This window comes from Mustela erminea, chromosome 9 (genome assembly GCF_009829155.1).
Source record: "Mustela erminea isolate mMusErm1 chromosome 9, mMusErm1.Pri, whole genome shotgun sequence".
NCBI lineage: Eukaryota > Metazoa > Chordata > Mammalia > Carnivora > Mustelidae > Mustela > Mustela erminea.
The window spans coordinates 60,027,977-60,048,092 of NC_045622.1; the positions used below are offsets into that span (position 1 = coordinate 60,027,977).

General features: G+C 47.1%; 3 protein-coding genes and 1 long non-coding RNA gene across 4 annotated transcripts; 1 reads left to right on the plus strand and 3 right to left on the minus strand.

The window, feature by feature from the left end:
- UBQLNL (ubiquilin like) lies at positions 1-2,558 on the minus strand. Its single transcript, XM_032359932.1, has one exon. It carries the CDS (start codon positions 2,067-2,069, stop codon positions 225-227), a length of 1,845 nt encoding a protein of 614 aa, XP_032215823.1. The 5' UTR covers positions 2,070-2,558; the 3' UTR covers positions 1-224.
- Positions 2,559-4,762: 2,204 nt separating this feature from the next.
- On the minus strand, positions 4,763-10,461 carry LOC116599098 (olfactomedin-4-like). Its single transcript, XM_032358783.1, has 7 exons — positions 10,304-10,461; positions 9,509-9,571; positions 9,111-9,263; positions 8,072-8,194; positions 7,735-7,888; positions 7,154-7,313; positions 4,763-5,552 (listed from the first exon to the last, which is right to left on the minus strand). The coding sequence occupies exons 1-7, from the start codon at positions 10,370-10,372 to the stop codon at positions 4,892-4,894; spliced, it is 1,383 nt and encodes a 460-aa protein (XP_032214674.1). The 5' UTR covers positions 10,373-10,461; the 3' UTR covers positions 4,763-4,891.
- A 986-nt stretch (positions 10,462-11,447) lies between these two features.
- On the plus strand, positions 11,448-19,384 carry LOC116600214. The gene is made up of 3 exons (XR_004289549.1): positions 11,448-11,635; positions 13,612-13,700; positions 18,170-19,384. It is a non-coding gene; the product is annotated as an uncharacterized LOC116600214 (long non-coding RNA).
- On the minus strand, positions 12,361-13,460 carry LOC116600213 (olfactory receptor 52D1-like). Its single transcript, XM_032360332.1, has one exon. It carries the CDS (start codon positions 13,447-13,449, stop codon positions 12,430-12,432), a length of 1,020 nt encoding a protein of 339 aa, XP_032216223.1. The 5' UTR covers positions 13,450-13,460; the 3' UTR covers positions 12,361-12,429.
- Positions 19,385-20,116: the final 732 nt, after the last annotated feature.

Below are 20,116 nucleotides of genomic sequence, written 5' to 3' on the forward strand. Positions count from 1 at the left end.
AGAAACAAAGCCAAACCTCAGATGAGGGCATGTGGGAGTAGCCATTTTATTGACAGATCTTCTACCCATGGCCAATGGTATGTTATTCAGTGGAGAAAGCTTTGTTTGGTTTCTTCTCTTTCAGGACTTCTGCTGGATGGAAGCATCAGAAGGGGTAGAAGAGGCAGATGATGTGGTCAACTGGGTCAGTAGGCAAGTAACTAGCAAATGCGGAGGCATGGTGGTTAGAATCCTTGGGCTCTCTTGAGTTTGCGAATAGCAGCACTGGTGTCCCCCTCAGTAGCAATAAGTGCCTGAAGATTGGCATGGGGGTTTCCAAATCCCATGGCCTTTAGAGATTCCATCTGCTGACTGAAACGAATCTCAGGGGCTTGTGGAAGGTGGGAAGGGTCTCCAGCTAAGGACTGTAGCCTCTGCAGAACTGTTCCAGATTTATGGCAGCATTCAGGATCTTTGGGTTCAGCAATATCTGGCACATCCCAGGCCCAGGGCACTGTGTCAGGATAGCTGCAGCTTGGCGCAGGAAGCCAACCCAGGCCCCATAGGTAAGGTGCAACCCAGGATAGAAGAACAGGAGCCTCTGTGGCCAAAAGCTGCAGACCCTGCTCTATTTGCAATATTGCTTGTGATGCTTTGGGGTTGGCTAGGGCTGTAATCATGTCAGAAAGCTGTGTCTGCTGCTGGAATATGGGCAGCTGCTGCCTACACTGTTCATTCAGCTGGGGCATACTTATGAACAGCATCATCTGGGCTGCCAAGTATGGGTTGTTTAAAAGCAACTGCATCATGCTTCCTGTGATCTGGGAGCTGGTCTGCTCATCTGAAGGCTGGAGATGATCCTCTAATTTCCGGTCAGAGCTATTTAGAGGGATGGTGGCATCTTTATCTTCTGCCTGAGGCTGCTGGGTGAGCTCTATGCTAGGTAAGGCTGGTATCCCAGCTGGCTGCTGAATGGGACAGTTAGGACTCTGGCCCTTGCTGGAGATAGTTGTGGCGTAGGCACTGGGAGTATGGTTCACCCTGTTAGGGCTACCATTGGCTGAGGTGATGGAGGATAAACCACAAGAACTAGTGTAGATGACTCGGGTTGTAGGGAGCTGTGGGACCTGGTCCCGCCGTTCCTGCGGTGGTGCTGGAGATGGAGGTGAGGATTGAACTTGTTCCAAAACTTGTCCTCCCAGGAGAGCTCTGAAGGGGTTGTCCCCAAAAGGATCTTGTGAGCTGTTGAGCATTTGGTCATTGCAATCCACATAAGTCTGACCCAGGGCATTGTCCCCACCTGGCCTTGTCTCTAAGCCCGAGTGTGACTGTGGATTCAGTGGATACTCAGGATTCTGTTCAGGTTGCTGGATCTGCATTATCTCTTGAATCATGGCAAGGTTTCTGGCCAGTTCCAGAGTCTGCCATAAGATCTCAGAATTGTCAAGGATGTGGGAGACTTCTGGATTCTGCTGCATCAGTTGTTGCATGTCTGGGTGTTCTGAGACGAACTGCCTCATGAAGTCTGTGTTAGACAGAAGCTGCTGGACACTAGGATTCTGTAGCATCTGGGCTATGTACTCTGGACTACCTATTTCTAGGTCCTGGCTCTGCACTTTGGGTGCATCAGGTTCCACAAGGAGGGATGATTCCACTGTGGTGTGACTCACACTGGCAGGTTGGTATACCCCGTTGCTGTTTCCTTCGGTGTTTCTATCCTGGTGGCTGGGCTCTTTGGTCCGCAGGTTCTGGGAGGAATGGGCTAGGGATCTGGAGCTGCATTTGGACTTTATGACCAAGTGAATGGTGTGGCCATCTAGGATGCCCCTCTGGCTCAGCGTATCGTGGTCCTTAAGAAGGCGGCCCATGAAGACCAGCACAAGTTGGTCCACCTGGCACTTGAAGTGAGCAGATAGCTTCTCCTTGAATTGCCTCACTGAGGTGTCATCTGCTATCATAAAGTCTTTCTGCTTGCCTGCTGTCTTCACTATCACTCGGATGACACTTGAAGAGATGTTCTTGTCTGCAGACAAACCTGAAGGATGCCCACTCTGGGCCATCCTGGGTGTTCGTGAGATGACATGCGGCATGACCTCAGTGGGAGGGCCAGTGGTGAGCAGGATGAAGCCGGGCCAGAAGGGGTGAGGGGAAACGAATGTTTCTGCTGGCCTTTGTCTCAGGTGTCGTGTTCTTAGCCCAAAGGCTAGTTTCCTTGTTGCCCAAAGAGGGAAGAGTGACCAGGCTGGGCCCAGGTATTTTGCGATGTTATACCCCCCACCCCAGCTCTCCAGATGTGGCCTAGCTGAGGCCTGTTCGTGGCTACTGACTCATAGTTGGTACTAGGTGGGCTTAGTAAAGATGACTCCACCCAGGGCTGCCCCTCCCTTCTGCCCCACCCACCAACACCGTAACCTCTTCAAAAAAGGGATATTGTGATGTCAACTCTAGTCTCACAGTCTGCCAGCACCAGCTGGGGAAGGGAGACATATTTGTGTGAGTGTGTGTGTGGGGGTGGGTCACCACATCTCCATAATAAAGTAAAACGAGCTCATTCTCCAGAAATGGATGACAAAGTTCACAGGATGGAACTATTAATAAATAAATAAATAAATAAATAAATAAGGATGGGGGGTTGCACCTGAGTGGATCAGTGTGTTCAACTTCTGCCTTCTGCTCAGGTCATGATCCCAGAGTCCTGGGATTGAACCCCTGTTCAGCGGCGAGTCTCCTTCTCCCTCTCCCTCTGCCTGCTGCTCCATTGGCTTCTGCTCTCCCTCTCTCTGTATCTGATAAACTTTAAAAATTTTAAAAATCTTAAAAAAAAAAAGGCCAGATTTTTTTTAAATTTTTTATTTTTTATAAACATATATTTTTATCCCCAGGGGTACAGGTCTGTGAATCACCAGGTTTACACACTTCACAGCACTCACCAAAGCACATACCCTCCCCAATGTCCATAATCCCACCCCCTTCTCCCAAACCCCCTCCCCCCAGCAACCCTCAGTTTGTTTTGTGAGATTAAGAGTCACTTATGGTTTGTCTCCCTCCCAATCCCATCTTGTTTCATTGATTCTTCTCCTACCCACTTAAGCCCCCATGTTGCATCACCACTTCCTCATATCAGGGAGATCATATGATGTTGTCTTTCTCTGCTTGACTTATTTCACTAAGCATGATACGCTCTAGTTCCATTTTTATGTGAGATGTGTGGCTTGTCTGTGGTGCTATGTGTGGGTCCCCGTTGGGATGGAAAGTTGTGTTTGTCGAAGCCACAGATAAAACTGCATACCAGTAAAAATGGAATCTCTCCTATAAAAAGGATTTTATTACTTTTGTTAGAGAACTCAAAAAATGGAGGCCTTACAAAGGAAAGGGGAGCAAGGACAAAGTTCACAAGTGGAAGAGGAGATCATGGTTTTCTGTAGCTCTAGGTTTAGCGATACTGGATTTCACTGAGTGTGCTCCCATGTAGAGAAAGCTTTCCACTATCCTAAAAGCAGGAGCAAGGCTAGCTTGGGAGGCTCCCTGAGGGGCATTGCAAATTGAAGGTGAGTGAATCCTTCCTCGCCAAATATTTTTTATTCACCTGTCACTTGGTCTTGCTACATGTCATTTTAGTAGAACTTTTAGAAAGATTTGACTCAGTGTCTTAGCCCAATCTTCAGGGCCCACCTTTGTGTCATAGCATTAGGGGGAGAGATGTCTGTAAATCAAGAGATGATAGTGGAGGTGATTGATGGTAAAATTCCTACCAGGACAGGTTTAGGCAACTAAAACAGATTCTCAGTTCCATGCAGGTTTGGAGGATAGTGCTTGGTCTATATTTGGGCAGCAGATGAATATGCCCTTAGTGAATATGTTAAAATGTGTAATTATGTCTATGTAGATGGAAATATTCTACATATGAGGAAGAACCCATAAGTCTGATTGGATGCATATTTGTGAATGTATGTATACGGGGAAGTATAAGCATGAGACATTGTGCATGAAGTATTCTGGTATCCTCTGGGCGACTGTGAAGACTTTGGGGTCTGGAATCCGACTCCATGGAAGGCAGTTGCATGGTGGGGGATCTATAAGTAATAGAAGTGAAGTGTCTGGGCCTCTGTGTTCTCTGTGTGTTGAAGATGAGCGAAGCTATTACAGACAGTTGGCCAGGGGACTTTGTGTGTCACACTGAAAGATTCTCTACTGAGAATGTCTAGACCACCAGCTCAGTCCACATCAGACCTTCCTCATGTTTAGCCATTAGCTGCTTACCTCTTAGAATGGGACTCAGGCCTAAGTACTTCTCTCAAATGCACTCAAAGTGAGATTGATTAAGAACAGGGAAACATTGATTTTCACACCAAGACCCTGCCTCTCTTCTTCCCAGGTACCCTGCAGGAGGCTAAGGATAAGAAAAGGGACTTCTATATCCCATTCTAATGTCAGTTGCCCTGGGTCTCTGCACTGGGATCAGAGGCTCTCAACCTAAGATTTACTAACTAAGCCTAGTTCTTGGAATTTTATAACTGTCAGAGCTGGATTCCCAGTTTTCAAAACACAGAATAGATTTAAAAATTAGAGTGAAGCTTCTACAATTCTAGGATTCTAGAAAAGAGGTGTTTGTTAGTGTTACTATTAGCATTTGTTTCCCAATCAAATCTATCTAGGCCATTACTGAAAATAACTTTAATATGAAGACTGAGTTATCAGTTTTACAGAATTATCAATTATGAAGATTATCAATGATAAAGATATAATCAACATTTCTCATTCAGTAAGAGTGATGGCCATTTGGGGGGGGGGGTGGGATTCATCTAGATATGAGGATGACATGATTCTCCCAGTACTCTTCCCCAGGGGTCTCAGTGCCTGGATGTTTTCTTGGGTGTGACAGGATGTGATCAGGAAGAAGCCAAGAGAGCTTTCAAGCTGGTCGTTTTGATTGCTTGTGCTTCAGGGTCAGGAAGCTGAGGTCATAGTTGATCAGGTAGCCATCATTATAGACATAGAGCTTGTGATCCAAGGGGGAGTAATTGATGCCATGAAGTGTTTCCAGCATCTTATCCAACAGGATGCTGAGATGGCGTTCCCGCCCCGTGGTGGTATCGAAAGCATAGAAGATCTCCTCTTGGCGGGTGCTCAGTGGGCGTAAGGCATAAAGCACTCCACAGGCCATGAAGGCTCCTGACATGGCTGGCTTGTACTGGCTGGTGCGCCAGGTTTTCTCCACTTCTAAGGTGCTGGTATTGAGACGACTCACAACCAGGTTTCCCTTGCTCTCCTCAGTGGCATAGAGTACCCACAGCCCCTTCTCATCACCAGCAAAATCTATGTCTTTCCAGGGCACACCAGCATAGGAGAAGCGGTTGTTGTAGGTGGCACTGGGCAATGTGCGTTGCAGCACCAGAGTGTTGGAGGAGAGATTCACCTTGGCAATGTCACGTGTGCCATAGTAGTTGAAGTACATGAAGTTCTCATACACAGTATTACCACTGCCATCACCATAGCCCATTTTCCTCTCCACAAAGTCCTTCATCAGTACCAGGTCATCATAGGACTTGTACAGCCGGTAGTAGTCAAAGTACCTAGGCCAAACCCCACACCAGAATCATCAGGGTTCACAGTGCTAATAAAAATGATCAGGATAGTGTTCTAATTAATAGTGGAAGTTTTGGAATCAAACAGAACTGATTTGTAATCTCTCTTCTTTTTCTTACAATATACTGGGACCAAGAACAACTGTTAAAAAAAAAATGAGTAACAGAAATAACATTGACCTCAAACTCAGCAATGCCTCATGGACACTGTGACTGCATTATCTCATTTAATTATAGAGAAAGCACCAGAACTTCAGTTGTATTCCCATGGACTAGGACACTGGGCCTGAGAAAGACTAAGTAATTTGCTCAAAGTCACTCAGCCCATAACTAAAATCCGTAAAAATAATAACAAAATAATCTATTTCATTGATTTTGGGATTGACCTAAATAATGCTAATAAACCAATTAGTAGAATATTTATCTCAAAGTAAGCAATTATCAAGGTATCAAGGAATAGCTATTATTATTTTCTTCTTAATGGAGACTCTCTGTAGCTCGACTCCACTGCCTTCCATCTTCCCTGAGACACCAGTGCCCCGGAGCAGGACATAGTTCTGGAACTGGATTTGGGAGACCTATGTTCATAAGGTCACTTTGGAAAGTTCTTTAAATTATCCCTGAATTCTGAGTGTTGTCTTTGCTTGACTTTGGGCAGTAAATTCTGCCTTACCCACAGAGATTCTGAGATGATTTAAAATGCAAAGTCATGTTAATGCCTTTACCTTGTACGAAGCACCTATAGGAATTGGAAACAATGTTACCAGTAACAGTAATCCAAGGTGAGCTTCCACTGAGGCTCTTTGAAGTGACAGGTTCAAGCCATGTTCATCCTATCCTACCAAAATCTCCTATTCAGTTGTATCTTTCTCATACTCCTGTATGGACTGACTTTAAATACCCTGTTTGTATATTGTACCTAGCTGCCTAGCCAGGCTGCCGGGTTATTGAAGGGCTCATTCATCATCATCTCATGGATTCAGTTAGACTTCTTCCTGATCACATCTTGTCACACCCAACAACCACATCATGGATTCCTGTCATCTAAGAGAACATGTATGAGCACAGACTATGCTGTTCACATTTTTCTATGGATTCTCACATGATAATATCATAATTTAACTATCCTCACTTTCCAAAGGGCTAGAATGGATCTGAGACATTAAAGCATTTTACAAGCCCACTTAGCTTAGGTACTGAGATTCAAACTCAGCTTTGAGTCCATGTCATAAGTAGGTTCAAGTTCATCCTTTAAACTTCTTCTAAGAAGCAGCTAGGATTCTGAGGGCCAGGTGGAGAAGAGTTTGCTCTTTATATGAAATCGGGCAATATGTAGAACCAGTCTGGATTACAATCAGACTAAAAATTTCAGACACATAGATTTATGAAGGAGCTCAGGGCCATCTGAGTCATCCTTAATCCCTACAGGAGCTCTAGGAGGTGACTTGTCAGGCCTCGGCTAAATTTGTCCAGGGGCATACCTAATGGAGAGAGGAAGCTCTGCTGGGGCCACAAAGAAACCTGTCACGGTAGGATAGGGAACATTTGGAATGAACCTGGTTGCAAAAGAGAAACCATCCTTAACTCACCTGTCCTCTGAACCCAGAGGAGCCACCCAGTAGAGGGAAGAGTCTAGATTGGGTGCTGCATCTCGACCCCAAACACCTGCCTTGTGGGAGAAGCCTCTCCAATTGACTTGTACCACAAGGGGTCTGCTAACTTTCTGGAGGCCTGCGTGGGCACAAGAACCTAGAAAAGAGAGCAGGCAAAGTACAAACTAGGAGTGCAGCACACAACCCACAGGGAGAGGAAAATGAAAGTGTAAAAGCCATGTGTGCATTTCAGTGTGTATCCTTCCGCCAGAGGGCATGCACAGGTATGTAAGAAGGTCTGACCTTGCACAAATAGAGGATAGTGCTCACGTGTGATTATAGGTGTGTGTGTATATATATATATATATATATATATATATATATATATATATCTGTGTATACTACTATGTCTATATGTGAGAGTGTACCTATCTCAGTCTGCAGCCCTTAGTGATGCACCATGCAAGGAAACAAAAGACCTTTGCTGCTCAACCCTCAGTACCCCATAGCCAACCCTCCATTCCCAAACCCTGTCGTTGGGGAGATGAGATCTTAAGAAATTCAGGCTGAGACCTCACCAGGGGGCACAGGTGGATCAGAGGCCTCTTGACACTTCTCCCTCTCACAATCGCTGAGCCGACCCTCGAGGATATCCAGCTCTTGGCGGTAAGCACGGAGACTGCGCTGGTCAGAGTCAGCCAGCAGCTTGAGTGTGAGGCTGGCATTAGCCACCTATGGAAATGAGATGCCAAGGATATGGGTCATGGACTGTTCCTAAGGACCGAAGTGAGGCTCCCATATTGCTCAACTCCATGTCTTTTTTCCCCAGAAATAAGTGATTTTCATCAAATTTATAAGATTAAATAAGACAGGGGACTATGGAGGGGGGAGGTATTCTCTAATCTATGCACATACCTGGCTCTGGAGTTGAGAGAGGAGGTCCTCAGCCTCATTACCTCCATCCTTGGCCATAAGCTGGGTCACCAACTCCCGTGCTCCCTCAAGTTCCAGGCGCAGTAGGCTATAGGTTGGGGCCTCCTAGGAGGAAGCAAGGGCAATGGGATTCACAGGCTTCAGGGCATGGTTCATTTCCAGAACCTGGTATCCTGACCTTCAATGGTGTGAGAGTACTCACTGACCTGGGTGCAGGGGAATGGACAGGCAGGACCCCCAAACCCCCATACCTGTGTCTCTTTCTTCCATTCACATGCCCCCCAGTGCCACACAGCCAACAAAATACTCTCATATCCATCACTTTCATTTGTTCCCTTAATAGCCCTTGAGGTGAGGATTAGTATCTCCATCTCACAGCTGAGGACATGGTGTCCCTCTTTTCACCTCAGGAAAAGTCACTATTTCCCCCATATGCCCAGCTTCTCTTTCTTCTTTCCTGATTACAGCCACACTCTCAGGAGTGTCTTAGTAAGTGAATGAATGGACAGATTCCTAGCTTCCAAGCCCTCTCCCATCAGCCTTCCCCAGGACACAATGAGTGCCCATGAGTGCCCATTCCAAAAAGCAGCTGCCCACACCACATGGAGGATGCCACATTTCCATTCACTCAACCTACTTAAAGCATTGACTCCAAGCTCACCAACCTGGCCCAAAAGTCTATCTAGATATCAGCTCCAACTCTTTTCTGTCTCCTGCACTGGCCATCCCACTTTTGTCTTCTTTTGCTATACCCTCTTCTCATCTCCCACTGCACCTGTATCCATGAATTGGCCTCTTATTGGAGGAAGCACATCCTACACGAGCCTCTCTGTACTATGACTGCCACTGAGAATCCTAAGAACGATACCTAATTTTTCCTTCATACTCAGGATTCATTTCAAAGATGAGGGCTATGCTTCCTTTAGCCATTTCTCTACCAGTCCTGCTCCTCCTCCCGCTGGATCCAGGAGAGAATGTGTTCATGTAACTGCCAGCCCCCGCCCACAGCTCCAGCGCTTACCCTGGATAACTCCTTATCATACTTGTCCATGAGCTCCTGCGTTATACTCTGCAGCTGCTCCAGCTGATTCAGGGGAATGAGGTTGTTGGGCAGATGAACTACACAATGGCACAGGCCATCCTCATCCACAGAACCTGGCACAATTTTCACCAGCTGCAAAAGCAAGTCCATGGGCACATTAAGTGTAATGAAACATGGGGCACAATGTGCTGTTTAGGAACATGAACCAGAAGGGTTGTCTCCTACTGTGGGTTATCTAAGAAGAGATCTCTTTGTACAGGAGGTTGTTCATGACTGAGTCTCCTTATGCCATGAGTTGCAGTGACCCTTCCCTTGACTTCCCAGAACTTCACCCAGCACCCTTCCAGTTCCTCAAGGTGGGGCCATCCTCACCCTACCTCATGCTCTGGCTGGTTCTTGTCACAGTTCACAGAACAGGGAGCAGACTCTTCCTTGAGGCTCTGTGGGAAAGAAGGAAGCTGATTTGAAAACAAGTCCAAGTCCTAAGGGACCAGTTTAGGGGCTCCAGTACCTCTGCTCTGGAGACTCAGTAGATCCCCACAAGTTCATTTTGTGAACTTGTGAACGGCAGGAACAGAGTTCCAAGTTGTCAAAGAAGGGAGATAAATGTTCACAGTACGTGAGGCATCAGAGTCCAGACTGATATTTAGCGCTCACAAGAACTAGAATTTTTTTCTTTTTTTTTTTTAGATGAAAACTAGAGGTTATGAGAATTAAAAACAAGCAGCAAAACAAAATAAAAACAAAAACAAAAACAAAAAAAACTCAACTGGGGTTTCCTTACAGATTCTTCAAGAATCAAGATGTGTGGCCCCTGTCCTTCTCTGAATAGTCCCTCATATAGCCTACTCTGGCCCTGGGAGTTAATTTAGCTATGTCCTCAGTCTGCAACTCCAGCCCAGTGGTTTAGCTTTTGGGGATGATGGAACAAAGGACACATGCCTAAAATAGCCCAGGCTGGCCTCCCTCAGGTCCAGCATCCTTCAGACAGGAAAAGGGTGGCAGGTTTTTGCAGAAGTGAGGCCCATAGAAGAGCAGGGTGGATAGAGCAGAAATCCTCCTTTCTCATCTTCATACTTGTTTTTCCTCTCTCACCCTAAGCCTACCCAAGCCCAGCAACAATCGGAACAGACTTGGTGTCTCATCCTCCTCCCCCAAAACCAGAGCTGTACCTGAGGCTGTCCTGGGAGCACCAGGAGCAGCAGCAGTAAGGGTATCTGGAGGGCCCGCGTGGGCTTCATCTTGCTTCTGCTGTGGGAGGGGAGCAACACCTTTGAGTTCCCCAAGGCTTTTATCTCTGGTGAATGAATGGTCTGAGTGAATGGTCTCAGCAGGAGAGATAGAGATTTCAACATCTGAAAGGACTAGTCACGTGAGAAGGGTTGGGAAGGACAGGGTGGGGCATGGGAAAAAGAGGACTGTGACACGCTTGTGCTTCCATAGATGGGGTAGAAAATTACTTTTTTTTTTTTTTTTTTTACATAAACAGGGTTTCTCTCCTCTGTCCTTGTCCTGCTGGGCCCTCCTGTCTAAACAGAATAAGGCAAACCTGAGACAAGCTGTGGGGGCCTTGGGATGGGTCCCTTTCAGAAGGGTTTATGGTCTTTTTCTCAACTTTAAATGAGAAATACTCCAGAGGAATATGTAGCTGTCCATCTCCAGGACAGAAACCATTTACTTAACCGAGGGCCTTGGATGAGGGCCAAACTGTATACCTGGGGGGACTGCTTCAGCAGCCTTGTGCTGGCCTGCTCTGCAGTGTGCCCTCTGCACACTTAGAATTCTGTCCTCTTCACTGTTCTAAGCACTCTAAACATTTCCTTCCCACCTCACTATTCAAATGGATCTGCTAATTAGACCTCTTGATTCCACGAGCTTCCACTGTCTGTCCTTCAAGAAAGCCCCCTCCAAATAGCTTCTTGTCATGCCTCTAGTCCTTTGGGATCTCCCCTGATGTGCCCTAAGGAAAAGGAAGAGTTGGTTCCTGAGTCATAGCTCATTGTTCCTAGTGCTGGCCACCCAAAATTCTACTTTCCTCTTCCACTGTGTCTCTCTTGAGTACTTCCCAGGCAGTGATGAGTCTCAACACCCCCAAGACCTAAGGGGACATCAGATTTCCTATGAAGACCACATTTTCCATTCAGAAATGTGTATCCTTTATTATATCCCTACTTGTCATTGCTCCTCCAATTCAGATATCATAGGTTTTTCACATAAAGGATTGGCTAATGAATCCCCTCCTTTAAAGCCCGTTGCACAACACATAATACCCAGTAGAGAGAGGCATATGAAGTGTGTACTTCTCCTTCTAGGGAGAGGGCTGGAGAGCTGAATTGAATGTATGACCCCAGGAAGACATGTGCTGGGCTCTGTTGGGCAATCTGTGATGAGAGATCCTGCCCACATCTTGCTTCAGAGTTTTCACCCTCTGACTTCCTGCTCCACACCTGAATCCATTCTCCATCAACTCCTCTGGCCTGGCCTTGCTATAGCCATGGATCCAGGTGAGCCACAGAGATTAGGGAGGTATGAGAGGAGTGAGTTGGGAATTAAGCTGCATGGAGTGGGAGACCTCTCGGAGAGGAGGAAGTGTGCAAGAACACAGAGCATGAAGCGTGACAGCTGGAGCTGGGTCCTCTGCCTATGTTTTGCCAAGGAAACCTAGCAAGCGGGACCAGTTGGGGAAGCATGGGAAAGCTCGGCACCGGAGCAGAGAGGGGAAATAGCTCAGGTGGGCAGCATGGGGCAGTCCAGAGCCGGCAGCTCTTCCAAGGTTGACAGTATGAATCAGCCAGGTCAGAGGCTGTGTCAGTTTCCAGAGCTCTGTTCTCTTTGGTTCATGTTGTGCCATTTCCTCAGCCCCTCCCGTCTTCACACATTTAACAAACATGGAGTTCCTGCTCAATGTCACACACTGGACAAAAGACCCCACGCAGAGCTACTTTCACTAATCTGGTGCTGGCTGGGCAGAGTGATGGAGAAAGATGAGATGTTGATCTCCATGCCAGGACCTGGGCCTCCTTGTTTGCCAACGTCCAGACCCGACATGTTCTGTTTGTGTGAGATGCAACTGTAGAGATCAATGCACAATTAGAAAAGGAAGGAAAAGTCTAGCCACGCTGGTCCCAGGCAAGCAGAGGAGAGTTTAGTGTGCATTCTGTTCCTGAGCAGGCAACAGTGCTAGAGGACCAGAGTGCCACATATTGGCAGATGATAACAATACCTTGGTTAGAGCTCTGCTCTGAGGCAGCTGGCACCCTTTGGCCATGGGAGGGCACATGCCTCAGCAAACAGGTGCTCAGTCCCTGCCATGGGAGGCCATCTCAGGGCCCACATCCCTTACTGCCCTTGCCCAGCAGAGCCGAAGCAAATGCCTGAGCCTCTGAGCGATCTGCTGGGTCCGTACTCCATAGACCACAGGGTTAAGGGCTGGGGGCACCACCACATAGAGGTTAGCCAGGAGGATGTGGATATGGCGGGGCACCGTGTGGCGGCCGAAACGGTGAGCCAGGAAAGAGAAGAGGGCGGGCGTGTAGAAGAGAGTGATGACGCTGGCGTGTGCTCCACAGGTCCCTAAAGCTTTGCAGCGGGCCCCATGGGATGGCAGGCGACACACGGCACGCAGAATGAGTGCATAGGAAGCAGCGATGAGCCCTACGTCTAGGGCTGGGGAGAGCAGTGTGGTGGCCAAGCCATACCAAATGTTGGGGCGCGTGTCGCCACATGCCAGCCGAGCCACACCCATGTGTTCACAGTAGGTGTGGGGGAGCTCCCGCTGTCCACAGTAAGGCAGTCTTTGGAGCAGGGCCACAGAGGGGACCATGACACAGGTACCACGGGTCACTGCAGCTGCAGCCACTATGCCCACCACACGCTGGGTCAGCAGTGCCCCGTAGCGCAGAGGCTGACAAATGGCCACATATCGGTCCACAGCCATGGCCAGGAGCACTGAAGACTCGGCAATGAAGGTCACATGGGTCACAAAGAGCTGGGTTAGGCAGGCGGCAAAGGAGATCTCACCCGACAGGCCCCAGAGCACAGCCAGAGCCTTGGGTACTGTGGACGTGGCCAGAACCAGGTCAGCGGCAGCCAGAAGCCCCAGCAGCTGGTACATGGGTGCCCGCAGTGTCCTGTCAGCTGCCACCAGCCCCAGGAGAAGGCCATTCCCTGCCACAGCAGCCATGTACAGCAGGCACACAGGCACTGAAAGCCAAGCATGCAAGGCCTCCAGGCCCGGCACCCCCAGAAGGATGAAAGGCCCAGGTCCAGGGAGGAGCACAGTCTGGTTGAGAGTGGGCAGTACAGGATCCATTCCCATCTCCTGGTTCCGCTGGGGTCTGTCCCTGCAGGGTGTGAGGGAGGCCTGTGAGAAGCCAGCACCTGCTCTCCAGGGATTTTACATGAGTGGGTATGAGGTCGGGGCTGTGGTGCTACAGCATTTGCCGAGAGCCCTGTGCTGACCTATGTATGGGTTCCCTAGCATCCATGGATTTGCTCATGTTCCCATGTGGTGAATGAAGGAATTTGGCTGCTGACATGTCAACAGACTTACTCCAGGACCCACAACTGGTAAATAAAACTAGCATTTCTCTCAAAGCTCACCTGACTAAACTGGGACACCTGGGTGGCTCAGTTAGTTAAGTGTCTGCCTTGGGTTCAGGTCATGATCCCAGAGTCCCAGGATCCAGCCTAGTGTCAGAATGGGGACTTCCAGCTCAGCGGGGAGTAGGCTTCTCCTTCTGCCCCTCCCTCTACTCCTGTTTTCTCTCTCTCTCTGTCTCTCTCTCTTTCTGGCGATCAAATAAATACATAAAATCCTTAAAAAGGAAGAACAAAAAACCCAAACTCACCTAACTAAAGATCACACTCTTCTGACAGGCTTTCCCAGGTGGAGTGTCTCCTCTTCAGCCCAGCCACATGGCAGCATCAGAATATGCATTTCCTGATGGCTTGTCCCAGAGGAAGTTGTCTCTGTCATCCAAACCTAATCCTACCAACATTCTCTGTGTTCCCTCCCTCTGGAAATCAAAGCTTGGAGAGATGGAATGACTCTTTTTCCTTCCACTCACTGACTAATGCTCAGACAAAACTCCTCTTCCAAAGTCCTTTTCCAGAAGCCACTTTAATAGCTCCCCTACTGTCCCAAACAGCCTATTCCTTCCAATTTGTCTGATATTTTGTCCCAGCGACCCATGGCTTTGACATCCCTCCCTCCAGCTCTATTCATACTTCAAGGTACCTGGATCATGAAAATTAATTCCTTCTTTGACCAGTGTAGACATTCATCCCATGACTCAGCTTTCAGGCTCTTTTTTATTCTTTTCTTTGTCCATGGACAGACCCATCAGATTCTGAAGAAATCAGTCTGGAAAAGTTCTGATCACCCAAAGAACACAGCAGACCGTCAAGATGGGGCTGCCGTGGAAGGGACTGGGACCGGGTGCTACTGTGGCAGTGTAGGTGAAAATGGTGGAGGAGGACAGACTTTGCTCATCTGGGTTTAGGTGGATAAGGAACAGCCTACAAAAAGGATATAAGCCAGAATGTGCTTTCCATGCTCTGCCTGAAGACCACAGTTATGTCCATGAACTTCATGAGGTATTGCATTTGGTATTTTAAGCTATTTCGGGGAATGAAGAACCTAGGGGTAGGTGAACAGAGAATAGGGTGGCCCAGAGTGTCAGAGGGGTTGTGAGTAGGGGGCTATCAAGCATCCCATGCTCTGTGCCTGTTCCAGGCTTCTCCACAGCACTGTCTCCTGGGCCTTGTCTCACACTCCCACATTTTGACTCCTGCAGAGAAGAATCAGGTAATAAACCAGGATATAATTTCCCAAATTAAAGTCTTATTGGTTTAGAAATTAGAACTTCCTTCTAAAGAATAAGGCTTTGCCAAGTCATGGGGTATGGTCTTGCCTCTCTCACTGTGGGGGCCCTTGGGCTCCCCTGGACTCTGAGAACATCCTTTCAGGATTAACAAGACACTCCCAGCCTTTCTGAGGAGAGAAACATGTCAACTACCCTAGGCCTGGGAACGTCTCTCCCAAAACCACAGGCCAAACATAACCTGTACCAGGCAGGGGGCCCATAAGAAAGTCCTGAACTCAGGGTGGAGACCCTCCCAGCATACTTCCTTATGGCAAAATTCCAGGGGAAACTGCCCCACATGGTTTGTGTCTACAGTCCACAGCTCTGCTCCTTCTATTTCCTCTTATAGGCTAAGTGAGGGGGAAGAGGAGGCAGCTAAGAACCCTCCTCCCAACCTTCACCTTGGTCTCTGTTGTGTATCTGGCTATAGACAAGGGGCTGCTGCTCATCTCCCACTGCCCACTCTGCTCTCCACCCAGTGCCTTGCTTTATGTCCAGGCCTCACACAGCTTAGTGCCCTTTCAGAGTCAGGAGTTCACAAGGGACATGCTGAAGGAAGTGTTAGGGGCTCTGCTCCCTGAGAGCTCCCAAGCAGGACACTTTTTCAGAGCCACTGTCTGGAGCCTGCAGCTGCTCCTATCTGCCATGCATGCAAAGCCATCCCACGGTGTGTACCCCTTTCTGTGATCAGGAAACCCATCTGCAGAAAGGCACACACACAGCTGGGACAAAGAACAACATCTCCTGGATCTCAGTCCAAGACTATTTTCTCTCCTGGAAGCCCTGCCTTGTTTCTCACTCAACAGCAATTTTCTTCTGGGCAGGAAAAGCTACTCTGCCACGCACACAGCTCATCTGACGTGGGTTTCCACTCCCACTCTGAGGGGGTCCTCCTTCTGACTCCATTCACACATGCACACCTCCTTCCAGGCATGAGTCACAGGGGGCCGTGAGGGCGCACAGACCTGCATGATCCAGCCACAGACTGAGACTCACCTCCCTCCATCTGCCGCCTCCTCCACAGATTCCAAGCCAGAGCCCCTTCCTCCCTCTCCCTGCCCTCTTGATCCTTCTACAGTGCTTCGTTCTCCTCAGAGTGGCTCACAGACTGTGTCCTGCCTAAGGGGCTTGAGGGACAAGTATTTCCTCCAGGAAGAGCAGAACAAGGAACATTAAATGCAGCTGGAAGCAGTGACACAGAAGGAAGGCAGAGAGGGGGAGTCAAGAACTGAACTCCGGCAGCAAGTGTTCAGTCCCAGCTCTGTAATATGATTGGGAGGGAATCGAATGAGCCCTTTGGCCCTTGATTTAATCAGAACTCATGATCCCCATGCTCCCTGTAGAGGAGGTGGGAGTGATAGGGAAGCCAGGAACAATGTTCTAGTTTTCCTTGTTCCCATGTACCACCCCCTCAGCACAGTGATTAGGATCTAAAGCAGGCTCCGAGGCCACATTATCTAAGTTCAGACCCTCGTTCTGCCACATACCAGCTGCGGGACTTTGCAGAAGAGACTCAGCTCCTCTATACCTTTACTTGCTTTACCTTAATTGGGGATAAGAATAAATGCACCTACTTTACAGGAATATTGTAAGAATAAGTAAAATAACATACATAAATAACTCTGGGACTTTGGAGAAGATGGTAGAGTAAAAGGATCCTGAGCTCATCTCCTGCCATGGAGATGCCTGGATAACAATCACATCAGCGGAATCAACCCAGAGAATCACCCAAAGACCAATAGAATGGACTCTCCACAGAGAAGAGGCCACATCAAAAATAGTTTTTGGCTAAAGTATATGAATTGAATTTTGCACTGCTTTTTTCAACCAAGAAAAAACAATAAAAAATGGATAAAGAAAATTTGCTTGAAACAAAGAATAAACAAAAAAGATAACATGGGAGATGAACTAAAGAATATTGAAAGCATGGTGGTCCTGAACTTGGGAAAAAACCAATGGCTAAAAGTCAGACTGAAAGTATATCAGATTAGAACTGATCAGACAAGTGAAAGAGCTTCCCTTGACAATGGAGCCAGGAAAAGGGGGTTGAAAACAAGATTGCTTCCTAGTAAAATGGAGAATGTGAGGGTGTTGACTTTTAATCCCTGCTCCTTGTCCCCAACCTTCAGCTTCCACATTTTTCTGACCCAGGAACAGTGTCAAACGAGTAGTGACGTCTCACCCCACTTCTCAAACTTACCAGCCACGCTGACCTCCACCTATGCTCTCCTTGGCATCCCAAAGTTGTTCTCTGAAAAAAGGTGTGAACAACACATTCCATCAGGACAAAGAGGTTTTGTAGACTGTCCAATGAGGAATGGCACTGCTAGCAGGACCTTCAATGCTGGGATCACTATGGGATAAATCCAGGTAGGGCATAGGGGGGAGAGCTCTTCAGGAACCCCCAGACCCTGTCTAGGGTGTGACTGATCTTGGCTGAAGAATTCCTGCTGACAGTGGGCCAGGAGCTCTCACCTTGTGCTGGGGAGGTGGGATTAAAGATGAAGAAGGGGCATCCAGCCTCCCTCTACCCAGGGCTGCTCCAGTCCCTGCTTCTCCGGCTTGTCCATTCAGCAGTCAGTGCACCGGTGACCTGGGGACTCCAAAGGTGCTTCTAGGGCAGGCCTGGGGAGAGCAGGTGTGGGTGGGAAGGATTTATATGTCTCTTCTCTGGCCATCAGGGGTTATGGACCCTGGGTCCCTGGTTGGATCAAGAACCTGCGAGTCACAGCTGTGCACGTTAATGAGGGATTAGCAGAGGTCTGTAGTCATCTCTGCTGACTCTCCTAGTGCCCCCTGGTTTCCATGCCTGTTGCACTCAGACACTCAGATCCCGGGAATAGAAGACAGAGCAGGGAGGTCTCAGCAGAACCCCTGGGAGGGGCACGGCACACGCAGGTGGAGACTTGTTTCATGCTCCACAAAGAACAAACCTAATTGCCCCCTAGACATGGACAGTCTCACTGCTTAGCATAATTTCTGCCCTTTAGGCTGATATGCAGGCAAAGCAGCATGGTGGGAAGAGCCTGGGCTGTTGAATTGGGCAGACATGGGGTTGAATAGGTTCCACCACTACATACACTGGAGAAAGTGTCTTATTCTTCTGACCCAGTTTCATTTTGTTTTGTTATTTTCTCCCTTTCTACAATGACGATTTGTGGACATTCCCAGAGAGGTGGTGGGAAGACTAGAGCAACATGCTCCATGAAGACATGGAGCACCAGTGCGGTGCCTGAGCTTGGGAGAGTAACACAACATTACTCAAGGTTGTGTCGCTTGCAGAGTCATCTTGAGGACAAACTCTGGCTCTCTGAGATGCCTGCTGGCCCACATGCAGTACCAGGTGGAGACTGTCATAGTGGACATTTAGTTTCACAACTCTCCCCTTTCTCGAAAATGCCCTGGATCCCACTTATTGGGATATAAGAGGATGTGGTAACACCAGATACTTCAAAATATGTCCTCCATGGTTTGTATTTGTTTTTAGATCTACTTTGAATGAATTCTGTGGTATTTATAGTGTCACAGAGCAAACTTAACATGTTCCTAAGAAACAACAAAAAAAATTCTTATACTGTTGTAATCACCTGTTTTAATATTCTACAAATGTCCAATAACCTCTTCTCATATCCGGCCTTTCCCTCGTGGAGTGTGTGTGGATGCACTGGAACTGGAGGGTGTGAGAGCAGTTGCTGAGATACGGCCCAGAGACAGAAACAACAAGTCCGCTCTGCAAACATGGCCATTTACTCCTACGAGTTCTAAGTGAGGAATCCATCCTGAACTGCTGTTTGTGGGAGTTCTTGACTAGGCAGGCTGCCCGTTTTACAATGACCACATCACATCAATGTAAAAGGGAGTAGTTAGGGATACAGAAGCCAACTCCCAGAACAAATAAAACAAATAAAGCAGGTAAAGTCTATTTCATTTCCACTTGATGAATGTACAGATATTGCTAGCATGAAAATTATTATGTATGTGTGATATCAATATGGCAGTGATATGAAGAAGAATTAGTCTTTCAAAAGTTGCTGACAAACCCAACCATCTCTGAACTGTTATAAAACTGTGGTGGTTACAATATCAACACATGTAGTCTAAGTTCTAAATTTGGTGTAGAAGTATGTTCTGAGGGAGCAGTGATAGGAACTGATAAACACTGTAGGAGCTGATAAGATTATGGAGCTCACATTGGACTAAGTGAATAACGTGGTGAGTGCATAAGTAAGAATTTGGAATTGCATTAAAGTTAATGTATTACATTTGAGATGACTCTCTTTGTTATGTGATAGGACAGAAACTGATCAAAAATAAAAAAGACTGCCTAATGAAGATTAATTGTTATTGTGGGGAAAATTCTACTGAGATGTGTGAACCATGGACTGAAATTTTAGTGTTTGTGAAAAATTAAAAACTATTTTGGTCTCCGCCCCCTTTTTTTCTCTTTAAACTCTTTAAATTTTAAAATTTTATTTATTTTATTGAGAGAGAGAACACAAGCAGCTGGAGGCGCAGAGGGGGAAGCAGACTCCCTGCTGAACAGGGCCCCAATGGGGGGACTCAATTCCAGGACTCAGCTGAAGGCAGACCCTTGATTGACTGAGCCACCCAGGCACACCATGGTCTCACCTCTTTTTTTTTTTTTTTATTTGTTATATTCTTTTTTTTTAAATTTATTTATTTTTTTCAGCATAACAGTATTCATTGTTTTTGCACCACACCCAGTGCTCCATGGTCTCACCTCTTAATGAAATGATGGGGCAGTCAGATTTTCTTATTCAACTATCTTTGGTATGCTTAATAATCTCATGCCATATATATGCCACATATTTTTCACTAGTGGATGAATTTTAGAGGTAAATAAACAAGTTAGAAATTTGGAAATTTCTATAAAATTTCAGAGTTTCTATAAAACGTTATGATGTCAGCCATAAAATAAAAATGTCATCAGTAAAATGAACAGTTGTATGTTGGGCATCTGCAAAAATTCATCACTGAACCACAGACAAATTTAATAAAATGTATAAGATATTCTTTTCCATTCAACAAAATCCACATGGAGGAAATTAAAGGATTCTAGGTCCATTTTTTTTAATTGAAAGATCATTTGAATTTAAT